General features: G+C 45.2%; 1 protein-coding gene across 1 annotated transcript in view; it reads left to right on the plus strand.

The window, feature by feature from the left end:
- Positions 1-23035, plus strand: part of Ptpn13 (protein tyrosine phosphatase non-receptor type 13) — a 158088-nt gene that overhangs the window by 83405 nt on the left and 51648 nt on the right. The window contains 11 exon segments of the mRNA XM_060381048.1: positions 2382-2601; positions 5465-5539; positions 5657-5831; positions 6638-6791; positions 8332-8470; positions 9381-9533; positions 10901-11083; positions 14478-14640; positions 18590-19004; positions 19147-19241; positions 21003-21059. Coding sequence (XP_060237031.1) covers positions 2382-2601; positions 5465-5539; positions 5657-5831; positions 6638-6791; positions 8332-8470; positions 9381-9533; positions 10901-11083; positions 14478-14640; positions 18590-19004; positions 19147-19241; positions 21003-21059 — 1829 coding nt within the window.

Raw genomic sequence — 23035 nt, forward strand, 5'->3', positions numbered from 1 at the left:
GGAAAGACACACTGACTAAAACACAGCTTTCCTGCGTGCGGGCCAGGGTGTCTGATGGCACCCTCACTGTCAGCACACGACCGGAGCTCCCGATTTGTTCTTCAGGGTAGCACTGTAGTTTTCAACGTTGCATGCTTCCTCACGAGAAAATTTCCATTCCCCTTGGCTAGAATGAAACGGCAGAACAAAGCTGGAGAACGCTGTTGATTTCTGCCATGGGGTGGAGAGGGCACTCACAGGAAACAGTGAGTCAGGCGGAGCAGGATGAGTCATTTCTGGATTCTGGGCTATCACAAGTATCTTTCAGTGACTAAAAAAGATACTGAAAGCTGCTTCCAAAGACCGTCTCTGAGCATTCTCAGGTGTTAGCTTTGAAGTGGCGTTTCGCGTCATCTTTCCCCACTGCTTCTGCACCTCTGCTGTCGCGTGGCGTGTCCCGAGTGAGGAGTCCACCAGCAGACTCATTCCCGTCAGTGCCGTGTTCCTGTAGATTGTTGGAGCCTCGCTCCACACTTTGATGGGTGACGTGGTCATAGCAAAGGAGCAACTGCAGTGACAGACCATAGGTTCCAAGCACGGTGGGACAAGGGGAGAGCACCGAGCGGAGTGGCAGTGCCGTGCGTGAGCCGGGGAATTGCCCGCCCAGGGAGCCTGGAGCACAGTAGGCAAGAGCATAGGGTGTATGGAGAACAGAAGCTGTGCCTTGGAGAGGCCGCAGGGTCGCCTGCTGAGGAAGGGAGGGCGTCAGAGACCCACATACCGTAACCCTGAGTGATGACAGGAGTAATGCCAGAGGAACACCTGAGTCGGGTACCAGCATCTATTAATGAAGGGGAGTGAGCAGTAGGAGGGTAAATTCCCAGAACAGAGCGGACCAGCAGGTGTCCTTCCATCCATGTACTTAAGGGGGGGAACCAGCTGTTCAAAAAGGAGGCAGCAGGCCTGGAAGCTGGAGTGAGAATTAAGCAGAGGGGTTAAGGAGCTGGCTCAGTGGGCAGAGCCTCTAAACCCCAGGCAAAAGCCAGCTGTGGCAGGTGCTCGTGATAAATCAGGCCTGGGGTCATCTCAAAAAAAAACAACATGGGCAGCTCCTAAGGAACAATACCTGAGGCTGACCTTTGACCTTACCCACATGACCACATGTGCTCACAGGTATGAAAATATAAGAAAAGCAGAAGCCCGTTGACCTTCAAGATGTAGGTCTATAGGACTGAAAGAGGCCTGTCTGGAAACTGCAGGGAGAACAGTTGGTCAGAGGATGCTGGGTTCCTCTGCAGTCAGGGGCTGCAGGTCAGCCCTGCGGGACAGCATTATAGCAGCGCATTGCAACAGTGCATTGCTGGAATCCTGATACCACTCCCGAAAAGCATCCCAACACAGGGGACACGACAGCATGCAGTTCTCCAAGGCTCTGGACCCCAGCTGAGTGTCCTGCAGTTGACCCCAACTTTGCAGCTGAATACTGGGAATACCAGCTCCCCACCTTAGGGTCGGTTCTTCCCTGAGTCGTTACAGGTGCCAAGCGTAGTCCTTCAACCTCTGCTCTTCCTGCAGACCATGGAGCAGGTCCCCACAGCCTCCCAGGCCTGACTCTATTGGGATGGATGAGGGGCTTGTATGGAAGTTTCATTCCATTCTCGAGACTGATACCTCCCTCCAGTTAAGCTCCCTTCCCACAGGGAGGGCCGTGGGGCTGGAGATTGTAGGATTCTTCCCATTTAGGCTTGTCTTTGTGGATCAGCCTTAAACTAAAAACTACCCAGGTTTTAAACTACCAAGTTGTTCTTCACTGTAATAAAAGAGCAACAGTTTCCAGAAAATGCCAAGGAATTTAAGAGCGCTGCGTCAGGAGCAAGAGACTCAGCCTGGAAACCTTGGGTTTTGTTTGTTGTTTTGTTTTATTTTTAAGGAGATGTGACAAGAACCAGAGTCAAAGACCAAACATTAAAACAAAAATTCTCTCGTCACTTTTTCTCTCAGGAAGTTTCAAAAGATCACAATCTTTTTATCAGGAACTGGACATACACGTGTGTGTATATGTGTGTGTGTGTGTGTGTGTGTGTGTGTGTGTGTGTGTGTGTATGTGTATGTGTGTATGCATACACTTATGTATAAAGATTTAATATATTATTTCTCTGGCTATTGCACACTGTATAGTACCGGGTCAGGGTCCGTTCTTAGGACCACATTCGGCTGTTTATAGCCACCTGTAACTCTGGTTCCGGGAGATCTCATACTCTTGGCCCCCACAGACACATGCACACATGTGGTATACACAACCATTCTTGATACCTTGCTTGACATGGAACTCTCTACGCTGGCTTTGAAACAGCTGCTTTCATGCCAGCCTTTATTCCTTTTTCCTCTTTTCTCTGTATTAGACAGTATGACATATCCCTTGAAGGCAACTTAATTAATCAAGAGATGATGCTAAAGCGACAAGAAGAAGAGATGATGCAGCTGCAAGCCAGGATGGCTCTGCGACAGTCTCGGTTGAGTCTGTATCCCGGGGACACAATCAAAGCGTCCATGCTAGACATCTCCAGAGATCCACTAAGAGAAATCGCCCTGGAGACAGCCATGACTCAGAGAAAACTAAGGGTAAGCTGCTGTCAGGCCACTGTGTCCAGCCGTGCTTGGAGGTCTGTTAGCAGGTTTTCTTCGGTGTGTAGATAACCTCTCACACCTGCTTCTCCTGTGTGAGACCCTTGCTGCAGTCAGCAGTCACACAGAACAGATTTTTTTAAAAGATCTGAAAGTAGAAGAAATACAAGTTGGGAAGAGGGTAACAAAAGAGGGTGATGGTGTGTGGTTATGGCCAAACTACAGTGTATCTGTGTATGGGAATGTCATGGTGAAACCTGTTGTTGTTGATTAATTAGTAAAAAGTTGCTATAGGTAGCCTAAAGATGCCTATAGGTGAAATTGAAGTTATAAATTCTCATTGGGATTAAGCAGTATTGATATTAAAGTCAGTATTTAGCTACTTATCTCATTTTCAGAATAGTATTAGGTAGATTTGGAGTGTCTTGGCTGTGCTTTTATGATTTATTTGTGTACCTAGGCATAGTGGCGCGTGTCTGTAATCTCGGCACAGTGGTACAAGCATGTAATCTGTACACTCAAGTAACTGAGGCAGACAGATCATTGCTTTGGGATTAGCCTGAGTAATTAGCCTGAGCCTTGGGTTGCACAGCAAGCTCGTATGTTAAAGAAGAAAATGTACATGTATTTTCAGGCATGGCACATTGTCCTCATAACTTTGGCCACACAAGAGGTTGGAGCAAGCTCATTGTGTAGTAGTTAGAAGCCTGTCTCAGCAGCAGAGCAAACCTGTTTCAGGAGAAAGAATTTTTTAACTTTTTATTGATTCTTTGTGAGTTTCACATCATGCACTCCAATCCTGCTCATCTCCCCATCCTCTCATATCTGCCCTTCAACCTTGCAACCTCCCCCCAAAATAAAACACCCACACACACCCACATGCACGCACAACAACAACAACAAGAAGAAAGCATGGAAAACGTCTCATCGTCAAAGCTGTAGTGTGTCACTGTGTGTCCCCCAGTATACTCTGTCCACATCTTCACTTGTGTTTATTGCACCGAGTCATTGGTCTGGTCTCACAGGCCTCCTCCCAGTTATCCTGTTGTTGCCCTGTGTCACGGAGATCCTGAAGCTTTGGAACAGCAAGATTGGCCATTTCACTCTTCCCAACCATTAGCAAATGATACAGATTTTGGGTGGGTCTACTCAGAGCCCTGGGTCTGGTCCTGGGTGACAGCTGAGCTGGCCAGCCCCGTAGCTCTCCCTTATCCACATCACCAGGGTGAGCTCTCCAGCACTGCCCTGGCTAGGCCACCCCGTGCCACCATCGACAGGAGGCGGGTCAGCTCCCCTGCTGTCAGGCCATCAAGGGGGCTGGCTCACCGGCACCCCCCCGCCTCCAGAGCTAGCTGGAGCTGCCCAGTCAAGGTGCTGAGCCCACTCTCCCAAGTGCTGCAGCCTGTGAGGGGATGGAAGCTCTCCTGCCCTCACACCCTTGGGGCTGGCTCACCAGTGCCTTCTCCATTAGCACCAGTTCCACTGTGTTACCCAGGCAAGGTGCAGTGCCTGCTCTCCCAAGGGCTACCGTGGGTGAGAGGCCAGGGCTAACTCTTCTGTTCTCATGCCGTTGGGGCCAGTTCCCACAGCAATTGCAGCAGGCAAGAGGAAGAGGACATTACCCCACAGCCATGCCACCGCACAGGAGATAAGTGGCAGGGCCAGCTCCCCTGTGCCCTCGCTCTTGGGGCCAGCTCTACCGTGATGCCCAGGCAGGGTGCAGGGCCTGCTCCAGAAGAAATATTTTTGAAAAGATGAAAACATGAATAACAGAGACATGATCCTCGAGAGCAACTGGCTCTATTCACTATAACAGGGAATTATTTTTAATAGTAAGAAATTCGCTAGCCCATAAATCAGGAGGTGCGCTAAGGAGTTCAGGGCTACTTCAGGAGCGGGAATGTTCTTAAGTGCATTCCATATCTCTGTTCACCCATTCTCAGAATTTTGACATGACTTCCCCATTCTGTAAAATGATGTATCATCATCATCATTTTATGTGTATGGTGTGTTGCTTGCCTGGATGTCTGCACTGCATGCATGCCTGCATCTGTAGAGGAAGAAATGATGCACTGAATCCCTAGAGCTGGAGCTACAGAAGGTTATGAGCTGTCATGTGGGTGCAGGAATCGGGGCTGCAATCTGAACGGGCAGCCTGTGACCCTGACTGCAGGACCCTGCTGATTCTCAAACCTTGGGTCCTCTCACTCCACACTCAAGGCGGGCAGGAGCAACTCTGCATCTTCGTTTTCAAGCGGGATAGCTGTTCTGTTTGCAGTATGTTTCCTTAAAGTCTAGGCTGTTAACATTTTTATAAACATACAGTGAACTTGGGCTTCTTTCTTAAGGGTACATTCATTGCCCTAATCTTTTGTACGCAGAATTAATTTCTAAGACCGTGTACAGTTCCAGAGTTTTAGATTGATAATAGAATGGAACTAACTCTGTTATAAGCTAAGTGAAAGAAATTTAATTAAGGTTTACCAGTTAAATATTCTAACCAAACCTATATCAAAATGAAGTGATAAGCAGGATGTCATACAATATAGTATGAGCTTCAAGTGTGATAGCTGTACAAGCATGGAGGGCACACACATAGACAGACCTTTTTTCTAAGCCATAGTTTCAGACACTCCCATGAAAATGTATACCACAGAGGTTCTCACACCATAAAAAAACCTGCATAAAGCACGCTCTACTTCTGTTCTAAGCAAAACCTGATGTCCTTCACCAGAAGTTCCTACATTTATTTTGTAGCACCTTGTTCTAATGATGACTTACTATTTTGCACTAATTTCGTTTTGAAGAAAGACCTAGGATAAATAGTAAAAGTAGTGTATTCTACTTCTACGACTTGCAGAACTTCTTTGGCCCCGAGTTTGTGAAGATGACAATTGAACCGTTTGTATCTTTGGATTTGCCGCGGTCCATCCTTGTAAGTAGAAATGCCGACCTCTGTCCCTCCTAGAAGATGGGTTCAGTGGTGCTCTAGAGCAGCCTCAGGGTGAGGATGCTGCTTTTAGTAAACGCCACCATTTCTGTTCCGCTGTAGACCAAGAAGGGGAAGAACGAGGACCACCGGAGGAAAGTGAATGTGATGCTCCTGAACGGGCAGAGACTCGAGCTCACCTGCGACACCAAGACCGTGTGCAGGGATGTCTTTGACATGGTCGTGGCCCACATTGGCTTGGTGGAGCATCACTTGTTTGCTCTCGCCGCCCTCAGAGGTATCGATGTTTTCATTCAGAGTTTAGAAAGGAAACATGGCATCAGGACAGCCTCCAGTGTCTCTTAGCATGCCAGGCTTCATCTGGGGAAAGAGTAATTGACCAGGCCGGTCAGCGCTGAGGAACAGGAGGGGTTAGGAACATCCCGGTTTCATTCTTTGTGTTTGTGAGGTTCTTACTGTATCTATGGAGATTTTTTTTTTTTTAATGCTGTGCCTTAAAAGTGAATAATTCATTACCTTTATTTACAATTAAGAAAAGAGGCCCTGGAGGGGTAGAAAAAACTAGGGCCTAGCTGGAGGCCTTACTCATTCCCCCTCCCCCAAAACTGACCAGGTAAGGTATTTTTGAGACAGACCTCCATGTATTTCTTAAACATTCTGTACAAGTCATCTTTGTAGAATAGCCATTCAGTTAGTAAATAATAGTTAATCTCTACAGAGAGCTGCTTGAATGGATGCCTTCCCGGGTGTTTCCTATCCATCTTGTCATTTGATTTTAATAACAACCCTATAGCACAGGAACCAGCATCATCCTGATCTTAAAGACAGGGAAATTGATGTCTGAGGGGGAAAAGTAATTTATTTGCACAGGCAGTAAAGGATGTGCCCAGGAGCTGAGTCCAGGTCTGTCTGTCCGAGCCTGGCTTTGAAGACTGAGCCCCACTGAACCCGGCCCTACGCAGCGGTCAGAGCCACTGCTGAGCTTCCGGCAGACCTTGTTCTTGCTTAATACATTCAGCAGAAATGAAAACATCAAAGGGAAACTTTCCATGCTTTCTGAATGCCTTTCTCATTCTGTTTCAGAGAATGAATATTTCTTTGTTGATCCTGACTTAAAATTAACCAAAGTGGCCCCAGAGGGATGGAAAGAAGAACCAAAGAAAAAGGGCAAAGCTGCTGTTGATTTTACTTTGTTTTTCCGAATTAAATTTTTCATGGATGATGTTAGTCTGATACAGTGAGTGCACAAGGGGTTCTCTCTTGTTCTTTCTGGCCTCGCTCTGTTGACCTTTCTAACCTGCTGACACCGAGCCCCTTGATCTGGATCCCCAACAATTTCTTCTTCATTTAAAAGAAATGCAGGGGTTCCTCTTTACCCATGTTTTCGCTGCCACCATTTCAGTAGCTAATTCATGATCAGAAACTACTCTGTGGAAAAGCTCATCAGCAGTTTTCATTCATTGTAAATTGTGTGGAGTTCTGAGTGTTTTGATGAAACCTGTGTCGCCCTTTTGTACCCTGCCGAGGACATGAGTTGTCCCTTCTCCCGGGTACCCGTGGTGTGAACTACTTTCTGCCTATGAACTGCCTGACCGCATCGTGTTATTAGGCCAGTGACGTTGCAGTGCTTGTGTTCACGTAGCCACCACTCACTGGTGGTTCCAACTCACTGGAGTGGTGACTGGCAGCTGGGGCAGGCCAAGGGGGCCAGCTGTGTGGTACTGTTCACAAGTGAGCAGAAACGTTCCTACCTTAATAAGGAAGCACGGCCCTCGTAGACTGCTGAGTTCTCTGTCGCCTGTGCTTAACCCCTCCTTCACCTAAAGTGTGAGTGAGCCTTCATCCTGCAGGTGTACACTTAGGAAAATAAAATGTACAGGGTCTGGACCTTCCCATTCCTTCAGGCTTCCACAAGCTCATGGATATATTCCTTACAAATGAAGGGTTGTGTCAGTATTACCCTCAAACAATTTGGAGTTTGGGTTTTTTTTTTAATGTTTTTGTTGAGGAAAAAAAAAAAACAAAACTAAAATTCTGATGACACATTTCCATTCCCCCAGCTCCCTCTAGCTCCTCCCCACCTACTCAACTCCATTCCCTTTCTCTCTTCCTTAAAAAAAAAAAAAAAAAGCAAACAAGAGAAAGAAACATAAAGACCCACAAAACCAGAAAGCCCCAACAAAGCAAAATGAGGCAAAAGGCCTACAAAAATACCTCTGAGTTGGTTTTGTGTTGGCCTGAGCCTACTCTTAAGTGAGACTCCGCTGGAAAAAACTAATTTTCCCTTTGCAAGCAGATATCAGTTGCACATAGTGTTTTAGTTAGCGGTGGGAGCCTGTGTCTCCTCCCTCCTCTCAGCACTGGGACTCTGTCTGGCTTGAAGCTGCGCTGCCAGTCTCTGTGATTCATGTTGTCAGTCCTGTTGTGTATGTATGGAACTGTTTCCTTGGAGCATCTTAAAATCTTTCTACCTCTTCTTCCACATGGCTCCCTGAGCCCTGAGGGCAGGGTTCCACAGAGACAGCCCTTTTAGGACTGCGAGCCCCAAAGCCTCTCACTCTCTGCACGCTGTCCAGCCGTGGGTGTCTGTGTTGGTTCTTGTTTACTGCGAGGAGAAGCTTCTCTTGATGGTGGCGGAGTGTGGCACTGGTCCACCACACAATGCAGTGAATAACCATCTTAGTTAGACATGTGTTGGAAACTGTGCCTGTAATGAAAATCACCCCAAGGTTTGGCATCAACAGTCAAGGCGTCTATGCACATCTCTGTTTCAACAGACACAACCTAACCTGCCATCAGTATTACCTGCAGCTGCGAAAAGATATCCTGGAGGAGAGGGTGCATTGTGATGACGACGCATCCCTGCTCCTCGCATCCTTGGCCCTCCAGGCAGAGTATGGAGATTACCAGCCTGAGGTAGGACTGCTTTTCTTCTCAGAGACGCACTGTGCACTGGGAGACTTGTTTGCTTGTTTTCTGTGTTGTGCTTTGCTTTGCTGATGGGGATCAGAACCAGGGCATTCTGGACAAGCATTCCCGTGGAGTTCTGTCCTCAGCCTTTGTATTGTTCTTCTTATCCTTAGAAAATTCATGGTTGCTCTTACGATTATTTTAAACTGCTTTGGCTCCTCAAAGTACCCTGGCCCACCACACAGCCCTGCTGAACTATGGACCATTATTAAGGCACCAAATCCAAAAACTCATGTGGTGTAAGATAATAGCTAAACTCATAGAAACCCCAAGCAGTAAAATCATGGCAGAAAGATTCCCAAATATGGGGGCAGGGCAGTGCATACCCAAACTACATGATCACGTAGTGTGAGGTTTATTTTTCTGTGCAGAATTTTGTTTTTCTGTTTAAAATTGTCTTGTTTTGCAGTTGAGGGCCCTCTAGCTCCAAGCCCTCTATCCTGGTGCTTTGAGCAATAGAGAAAGAGACTCAGTAGAGGAGGGTTGGTCAGTCGTGGGCTAGAGGACACTGCTTTCCTCACAGAATCACACAGTGACGGGCTGGGAATCCAGCAGCAGTCACAGTTTGGAAATCCGTGTTCAAAGCTTTATCTTCCTAACTGAGAGAGGCCAAGAGGGAGCATTTGGCATGGACTGGCCCGCAGCACCCTCCGTTACCACAGTAACTTAGCTGAAATGCCACGCGGCCCTCAGAGGCCTCTCCTGAAGCCTGCCAATCTCATGAGAAGAGAGATGCATTCCACAGGGAGAGGAGCCGCATTTCAGCTCCCGGCAGAGGCAGGGGCATTAGAACAGGAAGAAGAGCCTCACATCAGCGGGCAGGTGGACGTGCTCACAGCCGCGTTCTTGCTCCTAGGTTCACGGGGTGTCCTACTTTCGCCTGGAGCATTATCTGCCTGCCAGAGTGATGGAGAAGCTTGACCTATCCTACATTAAGGAGGAGTTACCCAAATTGCATAACACCTACTCAGGGGCTTCTGAGAAGGAGACGGAGCTCGAGTTCTTAAAGGTAAGCGCACAGTGTGACCAGTGGTGGTGGGCAGCGTCGCTTGTTCAGGATGGGCAAGGGGCTAAGGACACACCTCAAAGCTGGGGCAACAGCAGACACTTTGCAGCCTCTGGCTGCATGATTCCTGCCTGAAACTACAGCAGTTTAGGTGTCCTTTATGAAAGAAAATGGGGCTCAAAAAGAAGACATGATATTGAGAGGTCAGTAGCACTGCGAGGGACAAAAATTAGCGGTATCTCTCTGGCTTGTTAATCTCATGTCGTTATCCTGTTCTGTTCTCTGAAAAATCAAGCTGCATCATGAAGAGGCAAAGGTTGACCTTGATGACTGAGTAATGAGAGGCAAGTTCATGCTCATTCTAGGACCGTTGACCCTTGCTCCTAAGGTGTGACTTGGTCTTTGTACTGATAATAATTAATTCAGATGGATGCAAAGAGTCAGAAAAAATGGCTCACGGTTTGAGTTTTGCCATAAACTCCTCATTAACCTTCACATAAATAAAGTGCATTACTGACAGAAAAGATAGAACTAAGTAAGCTTTCAATATAGAAAACTTTAAAAATGGCTTTTAGATTTATTTATTTTTAATACTGTTTTTGTGTGCACACGTGTGTGTACACAAGTGCATGGGTGTGTGTGTGTGCAAGCTCATGTGAGTGCAGGTGTCCATGGAAACCAGTGTCTGAGCTGGAGTACACTGAGAATCACCTGACATGGGTGCTGGGACTCGAACCCCAGGCTCCCGCAGGAACGGTGTGTGATCCTAACCACTGAGCTGCCCCTGCCACCCCAGCATTGTAACTTGAATTTGTCTTTCCTGGTCACTACTTTTATTGGCCATTTCTCATGTTTTGTTTTCCATTCATATAACTTTTTTTGATGTGTATCCTTAAACCTTTTCAACTTGATTCACATCCGATTGACTGCCAATAAAGCACCTTTCTGTGGTATATTCTGATGTAGCTCCTTTGTTGGACGCCTTACATATCCTGACTTCTCTGTTTGAGTTTGTCCTGTTATTTTGTCACTGCCCTCTCATGACCAGGTTTGTAATTGTCACTCACATGACTTCTTGCCTCTTTGGAGTAAACTTGCTGATTCTTTTCCCGTTTTTCTGTCCCATCTTAGCACTTGGCCTAATCCACACTTACAACCTTCTTGAGGTGTTAGACTCGTTAAGTGTTTGGGCCTGTGACGCATTTTTGGTTGGTTTTCTTTGATCACTCCATGTGAGTTTTGGGAATGGGGATCCCACGTGCCCCGACAGCCTGAAAAGCCTGACAGCCGCCCTGAGTGCATGGACCACGGTCTAGCTCCTTCCCTGAAAGCCTCTGTTTACGGAAGTGCACCGCTCTGTGTTCCAACAGGTCTGCCAGAGGCTGACGGAATATGGCGTTCACTTTCACCGGGTGCACCCCGAAAAGAAGTCCCAGACCGGCATCCTGCTGGGGGTCTGCTCCAAAGGGGTGCTTGTGTTCGAGGTTCACAATGGAGTCCGTGCCTTGGTCCTTCGCTTTCCGTGGAGGGAAACGAAAAAGATTTCCTTTTCAGTATGTCTGTTTAACCTCTTTTCGTTATGTTGTCAATTGGTGTAACCACTTTTAATTGTAACATATTTACTGACTTTCCGTACAACCTAACATTCTTTTTCTTTTTCAGTTATAGATGCTCTTCTGAGATTTTATGTTTGTGGTTTTGTTTCGTCTTGCTTACTTTCAAAGCACAGGAAGCGTTCCTGAGTAGTGATATGTGCATTTAACTTGAGTTACATCACAACCCAGTCTAGCTTGCTGTTAGATGAAAACTTACTCTACAGCCGTCACTCTTTCCCTCCTGCTGAACTCTGTCGAGCTCAGGGGAGGCTCTCCCAGCACCTGTCATGTGAGCTCAGAGGCCCGTTGACCACGGAATTTTATAAATAGTTCTATGACTTTCTGCAGGTTTAGATTTTCATGTCTACTCTCTATAGTGATACAATTAGAAAAGTGATTTAAGTATCTAAATATTGAGTTGTCATCTGGCAAACCTCAAAGATGAACAAAAAAAAATATGTTTAAGTATTTATTTCCTAATAGTATTTGAGGATTATTGCCATTTGGGCTGACATGTTCTCACAAAAATCATAAGCCTGTAAAAGTTATGCTGGATTCTGAATAAGGCACCTTTAAAATTAGCTCTAGACCAGCGGTTAGTGGGTCTGTGAGATCAAGAGGTCCCGCTGAGATTACTAGGTAATAATTCATTTTTCCAGCAAAGCCCAGACTGCCTTCATCTTCCCAAAAGTGTTGAGACCTGGACAGAGCCACAATTTAATTTAGTTTCTTCAAGTGGAGATTTAAGTAGAACAGGATTTGAAGGAAACGTAAATAAACCTTACCCTGTATCTGTCTCCGCTCTCAGAGTTCCCTTGGGCGCAGCTCTTGTCCGTTCAGTCCTAATTCAGTTTCAAGCAAACGTTCTTCCAGTTTGTCTAGAGCCAGGACGTTGTGTGTGGTGCCGCCTTCGTAACTGCTCCATACCTGTAACCGCCCTCTGGCGGGCTTTGGGGCCTGTCTGCTCTCTGCCTTATTCTGCCCGTTCGAGATCCCCGTCTGCAGCGTTTGTGACGATTGTCTGAGTAGGTTCTTCCTGTCACGTTCATGCTGTGACCAGTAGATTTGCACCTGTGCTTTTAGTGTCTTTGGGAACTACGTGGCAGTGGTTAGTGGCCCATTTGTTAGGGAGAAAACCCCCAGCTGTCTGAGAGTTGCTGCGTGGACCCACAGTCAAGGCTCTGGTTTGACATCACTGTGTTTTTAACCTGTTCTAAAACTTGCCAGCTTTCACTTCCTTTTTTATATATAATTTATTTTTTTTAATTTATTATTGTCATTTATTACAATTTATTCAATCTGTATCCTGGCTGTGTCCCCCTCTGTCCCTCTCCTTTCCCTATGCCCCTCCCCTAGTCCACTGATAGAGACTCCCCTTCTATTTGACCCAGTCTGTCAGGTCTCATCAGGACTGACTGCATTGTCTTCTTCTGTGGCCTGGTAAGGCTACACCCGATGGAATCAAACAGATCAGAGAGCCCGAGTTCATGTCATTGGGTTCATGTCAGAGACAGCCCCTGTTCCCATTACTAGAGAGTCCATTTGGAGTCTGAGTTGGGGTTTTTTTTTTGTTTGTTTGTTTTTTTGTTTTGGCTCTGTTGGTCTCCTTTTGGAGCTCCTGTCTCTTCCAGGTCTTTCTATATCCCCCTTTTTCCTAAGATTCCCTGCATTCTGCCCAAAGTTTGGCTATGAGTCTCAGCATCTGCTTCAATACCTCGATCAGTAGAGTCCTTCAGAAGCAGTCTGTGGTAAGATCCTGTCCTCCTGCTTTCAATGTCTATCTTATTTGTCCTTCTGAATGAGGATCGAGCATCTTCCCTAGGGTCTTCCTTGTTGTTTAGCTTCTCTAGGGGTAAAGATTTTAATGCCAGCTTTCGTTTCTAACAAAGGGAAATTGGGTTCAGCCCCAGAGATTTATGAACAGCAGCATCTACCTAGGACTTAAGGACTCTATTTTATTGCATTTATTACTTCTTTCTCTCTCTTTTTCCTATAATTTATTTTTATAGTTGCATTTTGTTTATGGTATTGATATGAGTTTCTAGTTAAAATTATATAAAGATCTTTAGTGTAAATCAGTAAGGCCATATTTTATGAACACAAGAGGTCTAGGTAATATTCTCTTACTATAATTTTGAGCTCCAATTAAATTTGACTTTTGTGTGCCTGTTTCAACATCTGAAATAAAGATATACTAGAGACTGATTTGTGTAATAGATAATAGGTGGAATAGAATCTCACTGCATTTAAGTAATGTCTAACATAAGCTGTGGGCCTGGCTTGCTGGATGTGTCTTTTCTAAGGTTTAGGGTCATCTGCAAGCACAGACCGAAGTTTCTGGGGAACCTCTTCCATAAAATACACATTCTTTCAGGAAACGTCAGCCAAATAAAACTGGCTTATTCTTTTTGTACTTTCCTTTAATTTGGTAACAGTAGCCATCTCTAAATAGGGAAGTATTTAGAGGCTCACGTTATGTCGTCTAGTAGCCCATTAGCACATTTCCTTTCTTTATCCCTACCCCCTTCTTGTCTGGAATGCTGTGTGTTCCTGCTGCTGAGACCGTTGTTGAGCTTCTAGGCTCAGTGTCGTCTTGCCTCTTCCCCCATGTACCTGGGACACAGGGATGTACCACATCTGCCCAGCTTCCTACATTTTCCTTGACTTCCCAAATGTACCATTCCAGCCTTCATACCACCGACATTATCCTTAACTGAATCATAACTCTCACCATTACTATGAATTGTTAAAACATCTTTTTAACTCTTCTTTACTCATGGAGTAGAATATGTAGTTACCATTTTTATTAGTATTTATAAACATTCCCATTACATTACATGTAAACACGTAAGAATAAAAATATGATTTTAAAAAATTATTTCAGTGTGGGAGAAAGATGTCCATGAATACTGTGTATGGGTGTTATACCTGCATGCATGTCTCCACTACCTGTGTATAGTGACTTTGGGGGCTAAAAGAGGGCGTTGGATCCCCTAAGCTGGGGTTACATATTATATGATACTAGGTGCTAAAACTTGGGTCCTCTAGAAGAGCAGCTGGTGCTCTTAACCACTGAGTCATCCCTCCAGGCCCCCTGGGTAATATTGTAAAATTTTCCTCGATGATGAATGGAATACCGTATGATTGAAGCTACAACTGGTAAAAATGGCAATTGATACTATCTTATTTATCAAATTTATTTATAGAATTATCATTCCTATATTTATATATGGTATTAGTTAAAGGGCACTCATCCTAATAATTGGGAATATAAATATCTCTACTTACTAATTATTTATAAAATGTCATAGGAAAACTTCCTAATCACAGACACCTCTGGTTACCGTTACAGAAAAAGAAGATCACGTTACAGAACACATCCGATGGAATCAAACATGCATTCCAGACAGACAGCAGCAAGGTGTGCCAGTACCTGCTTCAGCTCTGCTCGTCCCAGCACAAGTTCCAGCTGCAGATGAGGGCGCGGCAGAGCAGCCAAGACGCCCAAGACATCGGTAAGGGGAGGTGGGCTGCCGCACGGGGCTCTAGGGCGCACGCGTGCTTTTCGACACAGGTTTTTAAAAGAAACACAGCAAGTGTTTAGGATGCAGACTCACAGGGCATCTCTTTGTTAAGTGCCCAAGCTTAGTCCATAAAGCTGTCAGATCAGCTTCCTAGACACAGCTTAGCACAGACTCTTCAAATACTTAACCATGTTTTAGGTCCTAACTATGAAATGATAATATGCAGCAAGTTTTTTAATCATTATAATTCGTATGAAATAATTTTGCCTGACTGTACATCTGTATACCACAGGTGTGCAGGGCCCTCAGAGGAGAGCATCTCTCTGGAACGTAGTTACGGGTGGCTGTGAACCATCCTATATGTTGGGAATCAAACCTGGGTCCCGTGGAAGGGCAGCTAATGCTCCTAACTGCTGAGCTCTCTGAACAGACTGTATCATGAAGGCTCTGGTATCCGAGTAACTCATAAGAGGAAGGTCTGAGCTCCAGACAGGTGACAGCTGACTTGGATTTGAAGGACAGATGTTTCATAATTTGGAGATTCGTGTGGGGAGGAATATGGCAGACCTGGTACAGGCAGGGCAGGTGGTACCCCTGCAGTGACATCAGGAGTTGCACGCTACATTTACAGATCCCAGGCTTATTTGGGATCATCCCTGTCTGGAGGCTGCTATAAGTAACCATAGCAACAGGACAGTGGGTTTTCAGCTGCAAAAACAATCCATCTCTGGACAGAAATCTCTCAGAGCCTGAAATATTTAAAGCTAATTCTGCGCAAGCACATGCTGAGGTTAGCGTGATCTGAGATCTCTTCTTCTGAATAAATCCATACAGACTTAGGTGGATACTCTGAAGTTATGAATTAATAACATGCATGTGTGACCCAGAGAACAGTGAGAGACCATCCTTTTTAAAATGTGATAGAGTAGGGAGAATCAGAAGATAAACGTGTGAAGTTGATCCTTGCTCGGCATTTCACACAGCTTGGTATCCCCTATCCAGATTTTTGGGGGAACCAGAAATGTTTCAGATTTTTAAGGTTTATTTTAAGAGTTTGGACTACCTTACAAACACATAAGGAGGTACTTGTGAGGGATGGGCCTACCTCTAAACAGTATCTGTTTCTGTCTCCTCCCCTTCCACACATGAGCCTGCAGGGGATTTTATATGCTGCTTTTTGTTTTCTGACTGAGACCTGTCAAATGAAGCCAAGCAGTGAGTTTCCATTTGAAATGTCTATTCAGCACTTAAAGTTTCAGCTTCGGTATTTTCATATTGGGGGAATGTTTGACCTATAGTTGCGCATGATATCACCTGAAGTAAAATTTCTGATGTTTCAACCAGACTGTCACAGTCTTGGGAGCCTCGGGCATACCACAGAAGTTTTCCTAGTTCCCCTTCTTGTCACAGTGATAATCCGTATATCAAAAGGCTATTCAGTTAATTCATACCTGTAGAACACTTCAAGCATATTCAGCAGACCAGGGCTGAGGACACGCGGTTGAATGGGAATATACTTGCCAACACAGTCAGGTCCTGGGTTCAAGCCTCACCACTGTTTTATCACTTCCCTCTACTACTAATCGGCAAAAGTGATACCACTAAGTAGTACCTGTAGTGGTAACGGTAGCATCAGTAGGTGCTGCTGCTGCAGCTCTGCTGTACGTGTCTGTACCATGTACCTTATACCATGTACGGCGCTGTAAGTAGCATGCTCGCGTACTAATGACCTCAGGAAAGAAACTGAGTTTTCGGAGTCTCAGTTTCTTTCTCCATGAAAGAGAGCTCTGCACATTTCATAAACCTAGTTCCAAACTTCCGATAGCTAGGTATCCCTGAACTCGTGGAGAAGACACTTGGAGGGGTATCTTTTTTATGCTATCGCATATTTTAAGAAGCCTTGAAAGGGATCATGCCCCTGCTTTGAGTTGGGTTAGAAGTAGCCAGCATACCCGAACTGAACAAGTGAGAACACTGGTGTAATCTATAAAAGGTCGGTGGACTAACGCTTGAATATTACCTTTTAATATTGGAGAATGTTAATTCTATGAAGAGCCCTGGAGGCCGTTAAGTCCCAGTTTTACTAACGAGGAAATAGGTGCGGAGCAGAAACTGCCTCCCTAATTCAATGATAGTAAGAGTCCAGCGTAGGGGGAACATTGTCTCCTCGCCCCTGTTTCAAGAGTTTACGTACAGCTGATCTACACAGAATGAAGAGAGAAGTTGTTTATTGAGCGCTTCCTTTTAGGTAGTAAGTGCTAAGGAATAACAGGAAAACTGAAGTCTGTCCAGAACAGGCTATGGAAAGGCCAGTAATAGGAGGAAGTACAGAGTGCTGAGGAGGCTGACCAGGAGCAGGAGCAGAAGCAGGTTGTAAGGAGCAGGCTGAGGGCTGTGTGTGTGGCTAGCAAGGCTGTAAGCTTCAGCCTGAAGCACAGTGCCGGTATTACACTGCGGCGCCTACTGTCTTAGCTGTTGGTATACGCTGAGGTATGTTCCCGGCAGAAGACGGAACGATGAGATCACCAGCTGGTTATCCTCGTGTCCTGTGGATCTGAGGCCGTGAGCTGTGGGCGGACGTGAAAGGGGCAGCCCTTGCTGTGCTCAGGAGACAGAACCTAAACCGAACTTGTTGGCCTTATTGCTGCCAAATTTTGGGTGTTGGGGTGTTTGCTATCTTTGACTTGATTGTCAAAGAGTCCTCTCACAGTAAAAGAGAATAAAAATAATGTTATCTGCTCTAGCAAAACCCCCACATATTAAGTTTAAGAGGGTTCTAGAAATTCTGGGGTACAAATGAAGATCCTGAATTCTGCTTCATCATAGAGAAGGAAGGACCACTGTTCCCTGGTGATAATGACGCATGCTAATTCAAGGCTCATTTTGATGCGTGGATGTTAAAATGTCAGTGCCTTCCTACCTGTTGTCCACCTTAAATGAAATAGTGTTAATCTTCTAGGCGGTAGATAATAAGTGAAGAGCAATCTAAGTCAGCTATCTGACATGCTTACCGCACTTGAGTAAAAAGAGAGTGCACCCCTATCATGCTAGTTACGGTAGGGCCCAGCAAGTGATCGTGGTTTGCCTAATTCACAAACACAAAATCGTCTGATGCTCTGTTCCTCCGTCATTGGTGGTTTTGCTTATAGCTTCAAATGTCAAATACTGTTGTGATGATATAGAATAAATAACGAAGGGTTTGGCCTGAAGTTTTCTAAATTTAACTTCTAAACACAGGCTTTGGTCTTCATTTATTAGTAGACAAAGTTTAAGTACAGACAAACCCACACTTACAGACACAGAAAAGGGGAGAAGATTGGAGCTCTGTCCCCCTGGCTCTCGTGCCTCATTCATTCCTGAAGTGGAGTTGAGAAGATGTGGCTGGCGTAGCTGTTTAATAACGTAAAAATTGTCCTGAAGGGTTTTTTGTTTGGCCTATAACAGCATTATTGATCTATAGAGCATACAGTTGTGATGTATTCATTTCTGTGTGTGTGTTCACGGAGTGCTGTATCATTAATCTGTGGTAAGCATTGAGAAGTGGAATGGTAACCAAGGGCTTCTCTGGGAAAGCTTTCCTCTGCAGCTGCTTTTTCAGAGATGGCAACCCTCCTGGCTTCATCTCCCCAGTCTTAGTTTGCTGATATTTTAGCACAAACACTCTTTGTCGATGTGGAAAGCCATAAGGAATTTGGGATGTGCTGGCATAAGTCACAAACATCACAGGGTGAAAGAGACTTAGTGGGTAAAGTGGGAAATGTTTAGGCTAAGGTTGGTGAGATGTGTGAGAGCCAGGACCTTCTGACGCTTTCCTAAAACCCTCAGTTGCCAACTTTGAGATGATTAAAACCCGCATGCTGTCTTGCACCGATTAAAATAACTCTTCTCACAAAGGTACTGCAGTGTCTCCATCATGTAAAGCAATCCTATTTCCTTGTAGAGAGAGCTTCGTTTAGGAGCCTGAACCTGCAAGCAGAGTCTGTTAGAGGATTTAATATGGGCCGCGCAATCAGCACTGGCAGTCTGGCCAGCAGCACCCTCAACAAGCTTGCCGTCCGACCCCTGTCAGTTCAAGCTGAGATCCTGAAGAGGCTATCCACCTCAGAGCTGTCGCTTCACCAGCCATTGCAGAGCAGCTCAAAAGAGAAGAGAGACAGAGCTCCATGGGAGGAAAAGCCTAGAGGGATGAGTAAATCCTATCACGACCTCAGTCAGGCTTCTCTCTATCCTCACCGGAAACAGGTCATTAACACCGAGTCCTTACCGCCAGCCTTTGTGGAGCTGGTGGCAAAACCGTTGTCCCCGATGGCGAGATCTGACACAGAGTCACTGGCAGGACTCACAGAGCTCAATAAGTAAGAACATGGTCGACTAACCCTCGTAGATACTTGTAAACCCCGCATTTCATGCATTTGTGTTTGTTCAGACGTCTTGTTATTTTCGTCATATTATTTTTACATTGACACTTCCCCTCCTGCCTTCCTTTTCCCTCTATAGTTCAAAGTCTGTTGCCAGTTTAAATAGAAGCCCCGAAAGGAGGAAACATGAATCAGACTCATCCATTGAAGACCCTGGTCAAGCATACGTTATAGGTCAGCACTACCAAGCTTTGCTCTCTCTCCCGTAGCTCTTGCTGCTAGTGACGTGAACAGAGCCATGTCCATTGCCAGCCTGGTGCTGTGGAGTCGGCCTTGCAATCGTTCAGGCTGTGAACACTTAAAATGGCCTAAAATACTTCGGAGTTAAGACCTGATTGAGCCTGGGGTTGCTTCATGCCAGTCACGTGGCCATGGCGTCCGAGAGAACGCCTGGGCTTCACGCACAGTGCTGCGTTGCCTTCCCTTGGCTGTCTCCCACAGCCTGTGTGAGTGGTGCTGTGTTTTCTTTCTGAAGGATAAATTTCAGTTTCCTTTAGCTTAAAAACAATAGCATGACCTCCAGACCCTTAGGTAACCTCATGAAACCGCTGTGCTTGGTAGATAGTTTTTAATTGGCTCCGGTCTCTGTCAGATCTTACCAGCTTGTTACTTGGGGCCATTAATTACGTAGGTGTTGAACCTGTGTGACTCCGGGTGCAGTGGTGTACTCCTGTAATCCCGGTGCCGAAGGAGACTGAGGTCAGAAGATGTGAGTCTAAGAGCCTCTCCCCACTAAAGGCGTGGAGGCTGCATGTATGAGATGTGCATGCGCCTATGTCTGTGTGAACCTGAGCATCACCATAAGCTGAATAGCTCATTGCCTTGCGCATCTTAAAGAGAGCGTCAGGTAAAGCCACCCTAAATAAGAGTAGGTATTTCAGCACAGAAAATTAAACTGCTGCTCTGAGTGGGAACAGCTGAGGAGACAGGAAGCAGTCCGCCTCCTGTGTCATCACAATCTACTTATTTCTCTCCTTAGACCCACAGTGGGCCCTAGCTATCCGAACTTATTTTTTGTTTTGTAGTTGGATTGGGGATGTGTAAAGTAAGTGAAGTCCCAGGAGAACTCTTTGCTGTAGTTGGTACATACCTGTGGGAAGCAACCCGACCGTGGGAGAAGGCATTCCCATCATTCACAGATTACACCGTCATCCACGGAAACGGATCAGAAAAGGCTGAAGCAGATAAAGGCAAAATGTCATCCCATAGGGTAGCCCTGTATTGAAGAGTAGGGCAAGAGAGAGTGATCAGCATGTTAGGAAACGATTTTCAAAACATGTTTACATACAGTGAGGTCTCATGAGCTGTAAGGTGTCTCATTAGGAAGGCTTCATTCTGCATGAAGCAGCCGTTGTGTATCATGAGAGTCATGGCTGTTACATAGTAAAGACTGGATTGCCAGCTGTGAAGGTGCATGACATAGAATCCCAGCACTTGGGAGCTAGACACAGAAGAGTCAGGAGTTTAAGGCCAGCCTCAACCTGTGTACTGTGTTTGAGGCTAGCCTAAGCTATATAAGACCCTCTCTCTCAAAAAAAAAAAAAGTGGTAGGAATTCAGAGATAACATAATATCTATTTTCTGAATTAATTTTTATTTTATCCATTCTCATTAAATATTACATTTTCTTTTAACATTTTGACAAGTGTTTTTGATACTCATTTCATTATAAATAATTCACATTTGATGTATATGACTGTCATTGTCAGAAACAGCACATTTGAGTTTAAATTTATGGGCCGAAACAATATGCTGAATTACTATTAAAAAATTGTAGGTGTGCCCTTTGTGGGAAGATGTTTCTCTCAATGTAAATCAAAGAAAACGTTGCTGCCTTAATGTTGCATTGATGTTTGTGAATTTTTTCAGAAGAAAATTTACTTCCATAGTTTGTGGCCATTTTATAAAATGTCTAATAATTTAATTTATACCACAGGAATGGGTTTGCCTAGTTCTGGAAAATCTTCATCCCAAGTTCCCTTTAAAGACAATGGTAGGTTTACAAACGTTTTCCCTACTTTGCATCATACCTTTTCTCTTTTCTTGTACCGTACATTATGTTCCGGGCATCAACGTGGAAACTACTCCATGAATTTAGGCCTTGGTCACAGTTAAAGGAGTTTGGTGTTTCTCACGCCGTGGCAGTGTGGTGGGACCTGCGGTTTCCGCTGTTGCTCCTAAAGTAAATGAATGAGAGGTCAGGAGAGGGCATTGCTTGAGAGGCCAAGGCAGTTGCTGAGAGATCATTTTGAGGTCATTTGAAGGGATGCTCACACTAAATCTTTTCTGTTGCTGTTTCAAATACTGGGGGATTGTCCTCGAGGCCTCCCACGAGGCGGATTTTCTCATAAAGAACAAGAGGTGAGCATTTTAGTTAGAGGATGGAAACACAGTAGCAGGGGTGCCGGTGCTTGTGGGGGCCAAATGACGTCGCAGGACACGTGGGGACCAGCTCTGAGGCATATTCTGGATATTAGAAGCAGAACTGAAGGCTCTAAAGGTGAATCTCTCCAATGTAGACCCGAAGAAACTTGAAGCTAAGAGGAGGACCAGGTGTGGCCTGGGTCTGTATTCAGATTTTTAATAATTTAAAGTGTTCTTATATCTTAATTGCTCTTTTAAACAGCTTTATGGGTAGAAAAAAAGTCCATTATTATCTATCTATATATTACTTTGCTGTAGGTCTTACCCTTAAATCCTGAACACTGAATTCATCAAAAGCCTGGTGAGAAAGGAGCAGTTTTACAGTGAAAGTTAGTGATGTCATCGGGGCTAGAGAGAAGGCTCAGCGGTCCCCGGCACCCACATGGTTGCTAATAACCACTCTGTGATGACAGCACACACATGTTTTGACTTCTCATAAACAAGAGTATGAATTTGTGCCAACTATTTATGAATTTTAAGAATTTTTTCCCTTTAAATTTCTAGAACTCTCATCTCACCAGCCAGTCACCTGCCTAAGAAGGGACTCAGGCTTTTCCTTTTCTTTAGAATTCCTTTTGAACCTGCCCAACTAAATGGGATTAAAACTCAGCTGAGAATTTAGTTTTTGCAGGTTTTTGCCTTAGTCCCAGTACTCAAATGGCAAAGGCAGGCAGATCTCTGAGGTCAAGGCCATCCTGGGTTACACAGTGAGGTCCAGAACAATATGGACTACACAGAGAAACCTTGTCTCGAAAAGCCAAATCAAAACAACAAAAAGTTATTCTGGTCTACATTATCATTGGACAGTCTGTGAAATTAACTTTATACAGTTTCAGTGCTAATTATGGTCTTATGGCCAGCCTTTAATGCAAAGTAGTAGCGTTGAAGAATGAATAAAATTTTACAATATACCCTCTTCAGTCTGACGTGAGGACTGTTGTCATGTCAAATGCTGGTCTTCCTGTCAGGTTCTGCTAGAATACCTGCAAAGCTGTATGCTACAATTAGCATAAAAGCGCAGAGTGAGGACTAACCCTGAGCAGAAGGAGAGCTCACCAGCTGCCCAAGTGTAAACCGAGGAATGGTAGTTACATTTCACTCTGTGGACAAGTGCGTGTCACCCCAAGCCTTTCATTTTGTGGGCTGTGTGCGCCCGATAGCTAGTGTGTGGTCCTGCCATCTTCACTAATGTGTACCTTCACCAAAAGTAAAATGTGGGGTTTTCTATCATAGCGGATACCAGGTTAAATAGTACAGCAGAGCTGAGCGTGGTGGTACATCCCTTGCCTCCCAGCACTTGGAGGCAGAGCTGGGAGGGTTTCTGAGTTCAAACTCCAGCCTGGTCTTGTGAGTTCCAGCCCAACCAGGTCTACATAGTCTCAAAACAAACAAACAAAAAAAAATAGCACAGCAATGAGAAGAGCCTGGTTTTTAGACCCATATGGTGCCACTGACCTGTCAGTCCCACGGTTTGAAGCAGGGTCCTCCCGGGAGAATGTGCCCGCGGCATCTCCTCACCCACTCTGCCCACGGAAGCCGGAGGCT

Source organism: Meriones unguiculatus, chromosome 3 (assembly GCF_030254825.1).
Source record: "Meriones unguiculatus strain TT.TT164.6M chromosome 3, Bangor_MerUng_6.1, whole genome shotgun sequence".
NCBI classification, from domain to species: Eukaryota; Metazoa; Chordata; class Mammalia; order Rodentia; family Muridae; genus Meriones; species Meriones unguiculatus.